The sequence below is a fragment of the Watersipora subatra genome, chromosome 6 (assembly GCF_963576615.1).
Source record: "Watersipora subatra chromosome 6, tzWatSuba1.1, whole genome shotgun sequence".
NCBI classification, from domain to species: Eukaryota; Metazoa; Bryozoa; class Gymnolaemata; order Cheilostomatida; family Watersiporidae; genus Watersipora; species Watersipora subatra.
The window spans coordinates 11,622,873-11,635,449 of record NC_088713.1 but is presented as its reverse complement, the minus strand read 5'-3'; the positions used below and the strand labels follow the sequence as shown (position 1 = coordinate 11,635,449).

Here is a 12,577-nt window from a genome sequence, read left to right as displayed (position 1 = left end):
TATGTCAGTCATACAGAACCGAAGGAGATTATTTCCATCAAAGTAGGCCTACTGATCAGTCCTACTGACTGTGATTAGTCAAAGAAAAAAAAAAGAGATTTTGGTCCAGGCTAAAGTTTACCTTTTTTCTTCGCAGATACCATCATACAAACAAGCAAAAAAAATCTCTTTGAAGATCAACTTTGTTTTCAACTCCAAGAGGTCCCTTTACAGTGCTTTGAAGATCTTAAACGGTATGTTTTGCTCAGTGATATTGTTTTAATAGTTTTATCTTGTTATTAATCTGATTTTAATAGAAAAGAATGTTTAAGAGGTATTAAAACAAAAATGTCTTATTCTTAAAGTTTCTTTCATAAAATTTTAATCAAGCATGTCTTTTAGTTGAACATTAAAAAATATGGAACTATCGCTAAAATTAGACTACTATGAAAACAGAAATTTCATGAATGTTTAAAGCAATTGCAATGTATAAAAATGCATACAATAAATGAAGATGAATTGAAGCTTTGTTTACACTGCTTTTACAAGAAGTAGGGAGACGTTATCACTTCTAAGTGTCATTTATTGCCTAGGGGTTAAAACTCATCAATGAATTTATTTTTATGATAAATTGAAAAATGTAAAATTTATGTTTTAGAATAAAGGTCCGACATGGTATTCAACATATGTTTGTTTCTTCCACCCCTGGTCAAATCGTCTATGTCTGTGGAGAAAATATCGAAAGAGTCTGTTGTGAGATTCAAAATGTCTTTTCAGAATACGGACTTGAAACCACGATAAAAAACCTTGTATTTTCTCAAGGAATTCCATACATCTCATGGCTAGCTCACCTTCACAAGATTTTTGAAGACTCTTTAAGTGGTGTTGTTCAAAAGGAAGCTGAATGTGAGCTAATCACAACAGCTCAAAAGAAACTATCTGATGGAAGCCAGCTTGATATAAAGAATACCATTGTTCCAGCACACTTTTTGCACAGTGACAAAGATAAAAGCAATCAGCCACTAGCTTCAATAAACCTTGTTGAACCTGCCTCTCAGCAATTCATTAGCAACCTTTTTGAAGAGGAAACTCAACCTTGCAATTTTCAAGCTACTCCAATCGTCAAGTACAGAATCACCGCAGAAATCCAAAGTGATGAACAAGGCCACTCGCGTATGAATTACATTGCAGCTCAGAAGTTTGAGTCAAAACCTATTGTGAAGTCACTGCCTATTCCGAATCAATCATTCATCAAATTCCTCGCTCGTAGGCAATCTGTAGTGATGGTTGGAGGTCATGTGGGACTAATCGTTCCTTCGCCCGATGTTATAGGCAACGATTGCTGGGTTTTGGGCCCTCACTTGGCCTTTGTGGTTCCTTCTACCGGAGCCAACCAAACACCAAGGTCTGTAAATGGAGCTGAAATGATATTAGCTTAAAACCAATATCAAGTTAATCATGTAAGTGTCAGACTTGTTAATTTTCACTTTAACATTTGGTACTAACTTTACAGATACTAAAACGTTCCAACTAATGAAACTAAAACAGGGAAAATTGAAATCGTTTGTGAAATTAGTTCTGAAAGTTGGTAACTAACTGTGAGATTACGCTTACCTTGTAGAAACCACTGGCATGTGATACAATTCTTAGCAATCTAATAATCTTGAATAAAACTCTATCCATTGTACTCTTAATTTTGCAATCAGCTTTGATTCTTTTCAGGCATTTTAGTGGCTAAACTTTAGTTTTCTTACTAAATAACCTACTCGCACAATTTTGCGAGTAGTTTGACAGTTTCAAAACGTTTGGTTTTTTTATATTCATAGTTTCCAAACTTTAGAAGTCAGTTGTCTGTGAGCGGATCTGTAAAAAACGGAAACGCTTTTGTGTAACAAGGGGATAACATATTTTGTAAAAGTTAATTTGGTCATTACTAACTTGCTGTAGAAATTATTCAACTACAGAAGATAGTCTTAATATACATGTAACAGAGCATCATATAATCAAACAGCCAATTATATAGCATCACATTTGGATTTACTAGCTGCTATCATTGAATACAATGATGGTCATCAATAACTGACAGTCGAAAATGCATCCGTCAATAACTGAAAGATACTATCTTCAATATGTCTTAAAATACAACTTGTCAAAAACTGATAAGATGCATTTTCATATCTAAAAAGAAACGTAGTTTAATAGAAAAAATGTAAGTATACTGCGGAGCTCTCATACCAATATAATCTTCACGTGGCTTTCCTCAATGTATACTTTTCTAAAAAGATAATTTTCCTCAAGTTGCTGTTGCAAAACAACTGATATTAGAAAATTGAGTATACATAATAAGTTTTACTCAGGGAGAACCAAATTGTTACCTGTCACTCAGCAATAGATAATGCGACAATAGATCTAAGAGATTTTAGAGGCTGTTTCATATTTAATGCAATGATCTTTGCCAAAAACTTTAGTGTTTTACGACATCCATACCTGAGACTTTTTCAGATAAACATACACTTGCTTTCAAATGGAAAAGGAATTGTTTTTAAAGATCATGCTATCAGCATGATAATCACTGTAGTCATGTCTAGGTATTAATTCCAAAAATATTGTTTATATATTTTGGAACTTCTGGTGCTGAAAATACAAGTGACCAAAAAATAATAACAGCTTCAAAAGCTTATTACTGGAAACTTTTGTTTGGTGCACACATGAAGCACTACTTAACTTTTTACTACATCCTCCACTGCACCTCTGCATGACTCCACTTCTCTGCATCACTCATACTTATGCATGCACTCTTTATGGAACTTTGCTCACACTCGCACTTGGGTTTGCAATCATTTTGATACCTGCACTTCCATCTTGCATTCATCCAACGTTGCCAAATGGATATTCATGTGCTAATTAGTGTATCAAATTTCAATTATATTTTAAGGTTTGAAGAGGGTGACTGCGGAAAGATTTTACACATTCAAAACAAAGAGGGCCGTTGGATGCCAATTGCTATGTTGGTAGGAAAATATACTGTAGAAATACCAGAGTATGGATCAAACATTTATATTGCAATCATTTTGAGTGAAGCGCTGAATGAGATAGAGAGAAACTTTGGAAATGTCATCTCTGATATCCATCTTCATCCAACAACTTCTCTCTATGATGGTATGGGAAAAATTCTTATCAAATTTTTTGTGACGTTTAATTGGTCAAATATTGCTATAAATGTTAATTACTGCATTGTGCAGTAAATACCGTCATGTGTGTCAAGTGTTGCTTTGCATATTACAATGTGTTTTGTGGGTATGTTGTTTGTTAAGTACTACCTACCCTCCGATACTGGGTTAGCTATGTAAAGTGTTACATGTCTGCGTCAATTTCTCTTCCTATCAAATAGCAGCTGACTGATATAATGACCATTACATTATAAACTAAAATTGGAGTAACAGTAATTAATAAGCCGGCTTGGTCATTAATAAAACCTGGCCCGGAAACAGGAACATCAATGAAATGACTGATCAAACTACTGTCGACTTACTATATATAATAAAGGGCTGAAAGTCTCATGTGAGAAACTCGCATTTGGTTTACCTAGTTACATGTATGAAAACTATTTGTTTGTAAAATAAATATTTTCCAAAAATTATGCAGAGCCACAACAAAAGAAGTTTTTAAACTGATATGATCCAAAGACTGTTTTAACATTTCTGTGACATTTGTGGAATAGTTTTGTCAAACTTGCTGAATCTTTTAGTTTTGGGTATTTTATAAGATTTTAAGTTAGCTTATGGTTATAGGCAATCATGTTTCATTACACTCCATGACTATAATTATCCTCACTTTTACAATTAAGCAAAAGTTACTTGTTGCACAGCATCACTGTACGTATATATGATTTATTAGGTTTGGCATAAATACTTATTTCTGTATAGGTAAAGGGACTAAGCAGAATTTTGAGGAAATACTGTGCATATCAAGTGAAACTGAGTTCAGAGATGTGAAGGAAAGGTAACAACTTACTGTGAAATATTTATTTTAACGCAATGGCCCTCTATCTTTCAACCATTCTCTCTTAATGACGTTTTGTTAGAGGTTATGTTCAAATCCAAAGTGGTGTTGTACTTTTCAAGTGGCTCGTCAGCATTTTGGTAAGCTAAATTTATCCCTTCTTTCGTTCGAAGTAAATATTGCCTATATTTTGCAAGCACCTTCAAATGTAGCAACAATAACCCATATGGGTGCAATAAATCTGCAAAAAATACCTCAAAAGTGTTGTAAATTTTTGAAGTGAAGAAGTATCTCTATCAGTTATTTTTACTTTGCATTTAACCTACATAAATGTTACAGTATATCCCACATTTCAGGTTTAGATTCTCTATTCATTTTCAAATATGAAAGCATATTTTCGTTTTGTAACTATGTATAAAAATGTGACATTGAATTTCAATGTACTCATTGATGTAGTTGCTACAGTTCGCAGCAAAACTAGCTGTTGTTGTTCAATAGAAAATAAGTGATGGGTGTTGATGCATTGAAAGCCGAGTTCAGATAATAGCAGTGATGCTACAAATAATATCTTTTAAAGCTGTGAAATTATAAGTTGTATAATAATAATCCATTAATTGTTACAACTATTAATAGAGTGCAGCCTCAGGATACAATTTCAATTCATTCCACGGTTGGCATCATGTTGTGAAAGATTGTATGAAGAGGTATATAAATCATAGTAATTATTATGCAAAGATCCGCTGGTAAAAATCACCAAAGATTTATACAAGTACTGTACATATTTAAAATTAGTAGCAGAACAGTATGCTTACCTTAGTTACCATAGTTACACAATCGACTTTTGCATACTTCGTGTATTTATTTGTTATTATTTGCATTAAAATTCAATGTTGCAATTTTAAATGTGCAGTAAATACTGTATAGCGTTTTTACCTTTAACACAAAAACGTGTATAATATGAACTCTGATAATATAATATGGGCACATATAAATTTTCTTTACCTCATTCTCAACCGACTAACTTTTATGCGATCTATATTAAATACCAGTCATTTCTCAGAAAAATGTTATAATTTAAGTTGCCACTACAATAAACTGACTTGAAATAAGTTATCTAATCAATATTTAAAATAGCCAATCATGCTTCCATTTTCAAATTGTAAAAAATTCCGATAGAGACTTTTGATTACTTACATATATGTATACATTTGTCGCAGAAAAGGTAGCGATAGAAAATTTCGGATTTTCGAAGACCTGAACTTGCTGAAACAACGTTAGAATTTCCCAATAAAAACGCTAAAAATGAAAGTGGTTTGGCGAAAAAATTATTGTTTTGTTACATACAATACGTTATAAATAATATTTTTGTAAATAAAGTTAGTCATGAACGTAAAAAGCATGAAACTCTTATTTCAAAAAGTTCCCGTGAGTACCAGCTTCCAAATCAAAACATAGCAAATATACCTGCCGATATATCTCAAATACACTGATATGAACATGTTTCAAATAACAAAACTTTTTCTCAATAACTCCGTTCTTGACTTTTCAGACTTTATAGACAGCTCTAAGAATCAATATGATCCTATCCAAAATGAACGAAAACTTTAGGGTGACTACGGCTGACTGCCTAAAACTTCATTTTTATTTAAACATAACGATTCAAATTGGCAAAATTAAAAGTTGATAAAAACTTTAAAACGTTAAAAATAATGTCTTAATTCGATTTATGCAGTCTTTCACTGTCTTACTACTTTTTAATGTGCGTAGTTACTCCTGGAGTTTAATGAAATTCATCGCAAACGATAAAATTTTTAGTCTTCTTGATGATTTTTGGTTTAGGTAGACGTCGGTATGGGTTTAGGATTTTGGCTATAACTTTTACCAGAGATACCATTGAAGCACATTGGTAAGTGTTTCAGATTGGCCAGTGCTTTTTCTTCAAAACTATTCAAACCATTTTTTCTATAATTTAAATATAACTGTACATGGAATGGGTAATTCTCTGAGGCGTGATAATGAGCTTTGGTAGCCTAGCTACAATATAAACTTGCAAGTTAACACACGATGGCTACAAATGGGTTAAAACTTTCAAGTCTGGTTGCTTTAGTACAATCCTCTCCCAGTGGCTGGCCGCTTTTGAGGTTCTCCATTTATATAATATGTTTACCGCAATGCTAGTAAAGCTGTGTATGACCATACCATTGTGAAGCTGAAAACATAAGCTCTCAAATCATACTAAATAAAAGTTTATTCTGCTGAATCTAATCTATGTAACCTCAGGATTAAGAATGCCTTTTCAAACAAAAAATGATATTTTTCGTAAACAGAGTACAAGGAATTGCTTATTGAAGTAAACGCTTTGATTGTTTTTTATTTACTTTTATTTATATCTGACATGACATATTATTATTTTGTGTTGGGCCTTTGATAAAGCAAAAAATAGTCAACAAATAATAGTCTATTTTAGAATCGCTCTCGCTCATTTCTGGCTCTTGGTCAACATCTTCATTCATGTTCACCATAAAATTTAGCAGACCAAAATAATCAAAAAAATCCTAGCGATGCGATTCTTGAGGAGGTTATGTTCAATAGCTCAACAACAAAACTCTTGTTAGCTGGTTAAAAAAATTGTCTGAGCAATGGCCTTTTGTTTAAAGGGATTGTAGCTTGGACTTAGCTGCTGAGTTTAAACGAGAAATATTAATTTGGAAAAGTTTATTACACACAAGAAATGCTGAGCTGAGAACAATCGGTCATTGTGTCCTTTTTCAAGCATTTCAAAAATGTTTCTGACTAACACCGTTTTGGCATTTTTGTTAGTTTGATGTATGTAATAAGCACAATAAATGTCAAATTCAAACTTGAGCAAAAGTTTATTAAAATCAGATAGTAAAAAAAGATTCGATATCCGAGGTAAAAAATGGTCATGTTCCTGTTCACAAGCTAAAAAAATTGTATAACAGAATTATCGTAAACTGAATAATTGTGCACTGTATTTAAGAACAGGGAATATGAACATACCAAATTTTTAATATTTGCATAAAAAAGAGTTAACACCTTTGAAACATAAATATTTGCATCATTTGTTCAGCAGATTGCAATCTGATTGTTGATTTTGTACAAAATCATTGTATCTTCTTGCAGCTCAATACTTTTAGTGCCCGCTGACCTCAACTGTTTTTATGCAATGCTGAACTAATCAATATTAAGGTTCAAACAATTTTTATAGCAAAGCAAAACTTTCACGGGTCGATTTTAAAGCAAATTTGTGGAAAAAAATGATAAACTTTTACCACAAGTTGCAGGCAAACTAGTGGTAAAGTTTCCATTGTCACTTTAAATTGTCTTTTCATACATCCAAGTATCAAGACCACGTTAAACTAAAAATTATTGTTAATCTGGGGTAGTGATTATTTTTTGTATGGTTTTTTTATCAAGTTCTAAAGAAAAGTTGTAAGCTTTGGAGTTAAAATCGAACTTTGATGCAAACAAAAACCTCAAAATAATCAATTGTTATTGATGTAACCAAGTCATTACTTGTGCTTTGTATTCACTTTTAATGAACACTTTTTATTGTGGATTTTCAATTATCAAAAAAAGCCAAAGTGCCAGTCAAAAAAGATGGTGCTTAAATAAAAGGTGGCACTCTACTTTTCAACCATTTTTCTTATAGTGCCGGTCAAATTAATGGGTCATTCAAATAAATCTAGTGTTTAAATAGAGGTTCTCCGGTATGTAAGATGTTCTTTGAGGATTTCGTTACAAAATTAGAATTTAAGACTAAGTGAGAGATAGTGGTTTCTATGTTAAGCTAATTTATTATTAATTCCGGTCTAAATCGCAAAAACAGCTAGCATTACTGTGAAAGTTTTATATTGTTAACATGTCTGTTATACCCTTGTGTGTGAGAAACTTAGAAAAGCTTTTATCAATAAAAAGCAGCATATTGTACTTTTTTGTTGTTTTTTCCTTCTGAAAACTCAAATGCGCATTATTATAACCGTGATATTACATGATTCCGTGGCCCTGCCCCAAATATGCACAGGCGATTACAGTGTTGACATTATAGATCACCATTTATCCGAGTGTCTAATGCGCTGAACAAATCTTTTTCTTTGTCCTTAGCTTATCAATGCATCACATTCTTTCAGTTTTAAAAATCATCATGTCTTAATAAGTCAGAATCTTTATTGGTCAACTATAGATCAGTGTCATAGCTAAGTTCACGTAATTTTTATGATGTATGGTTGTTGCTATTAGAATACACAGCATCACCACCTTATTAAAACTTTTGGATCTCATTAGTAAGTTTCCACATCCTTTATGAACATTAGGATAATAGTGAAGTAGGAATACGTTAGTCGCGATACTCGGCATGAACACAAAATTTTGCAACAATAACTTACGCAAAATTTGAGGCTATTTTCGAAAATATTCACTGCTTAAAAATTTTGGTTTAATCCTGATTGTGCAGAGTTATTACAACTGAGTCACTATGGTTTGTTACAGATTTGTGTTACTTACCAATCTGAAAGAGTTGAAAGTCAAGGATACCAAATTGGATAACAGTGATGTTAAAGCTTTAGAGAGACTCACATCACTAGAGAGGCTCACACTACAAAGATGTAGTTTTCAAAGAATCAGGTCAAGTTGTGTAAAGGAAAAGATAAGCAGTCAATTATTTGATAGAAAATTATTTCAAAAAGTTTAATGAAAAGATTGGTTTCACATGTGCCATTGATTAAGGGTTATTTTTCCCCAAAATCATGTTATAGTTTTTACTTCAGAAAATTTGCAACTAGTTTTTAATATATCACACTCTTTTTAGAGCACATAAATTACATAATTTTTTATTGTATATTTCAATACATCAGAGTCTTGGCTTTCGAACGAGCTATTGTTTACCATGATGAGACAGACATTGGTTGGTATTTATAGGATTTTCCCAGAGCTCTACCACAAAAAATTTTACTGGCATAGTCTCAAAAATTGCGACGTCACAATTCTCATATTCGTTGTTGTGTGCTCTTACCGCTTATTTATTAGCTACGATAATGACTATATCGACGATAACGACGCTAGTGGCAGGCGAAGACAGGACAACTCCAGAGAACGAATGAAAATGAAAAAGGAATCAGTGTCATTAGTTCTCCATTTACATATTATTTCTATGGTAAGTACCTCAGACTCCAAGAACCATACTATATTTTCCTGATGACATTATGTGCTAGCTCTTTATTTTTAATGTGATGGTGAGGGTGACAACTGAGACTAATTAATTTGAAGCATTGCGGGATCTCGCAAAAATGCGATAGACATTTAGTCCTAGAGCCACGCAACCGCAGGCCATAATTTAATTGATGTGATTTCATAACCTTTATCAATGACAGTACATTTATTGAAGCATAATTAATTAACCCAGAACATGTGTTTGTATTGGTTGGGCATTTGCCCGATCGCCCCGATCATTAGCCCGATGGGATTGTTGATTATCTAGACTCTGAGTTTATTATTAGCGCTCTCCGGATTTAACAGCACCGATTGTCACAGAAGAACGCAGCCTCAATGGCAGCAAAAGAGATCGACAACCTAAGGCTAAATGAAAATTATGGCGTCACATTTTGGGTACCTGAACCAAGTGTTTTTTTGCAGAACGTACTTTTGACGCCCCGTTTTTCATAGTAAAATTATCCATTGTGTATTGAATATAGGCTCATTCAAAAGCCAAGACTGATGTATTGAAATATTTATTAAAAAAATTATGTAATTTATGTGCTTTAACAGTTTTATTTTAGAATTCTGCTACTTGTAGCTAACATAGAAGTTGTCTAACCTCCAAAAATAATTTCATCAACAATGTTTGGGAATTATGTAGGAGGGATAAACCCATTAACCTCTTCCTATAAGCTTTTCAGCATTGGAAAAGCATAAAATAGATTAATTGTACTAACATAAAAAATAACAAAATATATCACTCTAAAATTTCATGTTAATATAAAATGAAACTAAAACAATACTTCAAGTGTCTAAACCTGCTACTGGAAAGGGTCGTTTATTTATTTTGTAATGAAAGGGCAAAGAAAATACTGTCTCATTCTTAAACTGAACGCCGCTACTATTTACTTATTTGATCTTTTTGAACCCATAATTGAAAGTGATCAATGGAAAAGCATTCACAAAATGCTTAGTAGAAAAGTGCTACTAAAAAGGAAATAATAACGTTATGGTGATTATATTATTATGTTAAACAGTTCCAATAATATTAACCATGTTTATCATTAACAATTAACTAATTTGTGTTTGTTGTGGTGGTTGCGATAGTTTTCTTGACTGTGTACCTGGGAAGATCAGTTATTACAATTGTCAAACCTAGATCTTAATTCGAAGTGGGTCTAAATTAAATCTATTATATTAAGTTTTTTCTATGACGAGGATGAGAATCTGATATAATAACTTTCAAACAGTCTGATGAACAATGAGAACAGTCTTTAAATTATTGCACAACATACGTGTAACAGCAGTGATTGTTATGGCGTATTAAACCCGATTTAATAAATTCTGAGCTTTACATTTATTCTTCAAAATTTTGAAAACAACACCAAGGATATAATTAATAACTGTATCTGACTATTTCTGGTCTAAAATATTTTATGGTATAATACAATTCTTCCGCTCAATCAATGGATAGAAATTGTCATATTAGGGTTAGAGTGTAGACACCTTCATCTGTCCTGTCTCAGCTAAACCTAAATATCTTTTATAGATATTGCACTGTTTTTTTATTTTACACTCTTATTAATAGACTCATGTAAGATTGTTGTTATACCTGTGTTAGATATTAGCATAGATTTGTAGTGAATGTATTTTCATTGTTCAATGCAATTTGATACTTTGACATGAATGATAAACATTTTAGAAAAATTTCTGAGGTCAGTGGCATCAATTTCACAGTGCAAAAAAGAAAAAGCAAAATATAGGCAACACTAGCATTAAAACGTTATCAAGTAAAGCGGCTATCTACATTTTCCCAAGTTCTGATGAGCTAATCAAAATATGCTGCCCAATCTCGACTTGATCATCGGCTCAAATAAAAATTCCCTTTTGAAAAAGGTTGTAAAAGACTAAAAGAATGTGATTAAATAAAAATTATATAGTAATTTAAAACACTAACCCATGTGTTTCATCTAACTAACTCTGTTTCACAAAAATAGTCCCAAAAAGCATGAACACAACCAACCTTGGCACAATAATTAACATTCAATTTGACTCAGCGGATGCTGGATTTATTTTTAATAGTTTTATGTATTGCACACACACACACACACACGCACGCACGCACGCACGCACGCACACACACGCACGCACACACACGCAAGCACACACACACATGCACACATACATATGCACACGCAGACGCACATGCACTCGCACACGCACACGCACACGCAGATGCGTGCACAGGCTCACGTGCAAAAGCACGCGGAGAAGCACTGACACAGAAATACAAACGGAAACCCAGACTGAAGAGCTCGCGGAGACGTACAAGGAGACGCGTGCAGAGATGCATGCGGAGATGCAGGCAAAGATGTACGCGGAGACACCCGCGAAGACACATGCATAGAAACACACAAACTTGAACGCGCAAGCACACACACCAGCACAAGCACAGTCGCATACACGCATACATACAAACACAAACATATACTTATGCATGTACACATACCCATACACATACACATACCCATACCGATGCCCATATCCATACCCATACCCATACTCATACCCATACCCATACCCATACCCATACCCATACCCATACCCATACCCATACCCATACCCATACCCATACCCATACCCAAATTCATACTCATACTCATACCCATACCCAAATTCATACTCATACTAATACCCATACCCATGCCCATACCCATACCCGTACCCGTACCCGTACCCGTACCCGTACCCGTACCCGTACCCGTACCCGTACCCGTACCCGTACCCGTACCCGTACCCGTACCCGTACACATACACATACTCATACACACATACACACATACACACACATAAATCCACATACACACATACGCATATACACACATACACCCATACACACATACACACATATGCAAATACACATACATACACACAAACACACACACACACATACACCCATACGCTCATACACAAATACGCACATACACACATACACACACAGTTGCACACATACACACAAACGCACACACGCAAGTGCAGACACACACACTTGCAGACACACCCACAGATAAATAAACACACATACACGCACACTTACACACACACTTACACACATACACAGATACAGACATACACACATACATACAAACATACCCATAGACCCACATACCTACATATACCCACATAAACACATGTATACACCTACACAGGCAGACACATGGGCAGACACATGGGCAGACACACACCCACACGAACAGACAGACACACAGGCAGACACACACACACACACATAGGCAGACACACACATACTGTTTCGTTACTAAATTTTTAAACGAATTGTATTAATATAAAATTTTGATAATTTTTGGCAAATTGTGTTCCC

At 33.9% G+C, this 12,577-nt stretch overlaps 1 protein-coding gene across 1 annotated transcript; it reads right to left on the bottom strand.

Moving 5' to 3' along the window:
• Nucleotides 1-9,952: 9,952 nt before the first annotated feature.
• LOC137398044 (putative per-hexamer repeat protein 5) lies at nucleotides 9,953-12,014 on the bottom strand. Its single transcript, XM_068084143.1, has 2 exons — nucleotides 11,723-12,014; nucleotides 9,953-9,957 (listed from the first exon to the last, which is right to left on the bottom strand). The coding sequence occupies exons 1-2, from the start codon at nucleotides 12,012-12,014 to the stop codon at nucleotides 9,953-9,955; spliced, it is 297 nt and encodes a 98-aa protein (XP_067940244.1).
• Between the last annotated feature and the right edge of the window lie 563 nt (nucleotides 12,015-12,577).

Bases quoted from the DNA above. Each gene is read 5' to 3' on its own strand.
- LOC137398044 (XM_068084143.1), bottom strand. From the start codon at position 12,014: ATGTGTATGTGTACGGGTACGGGTACGGGTACGGGTACGGGTACGGGT.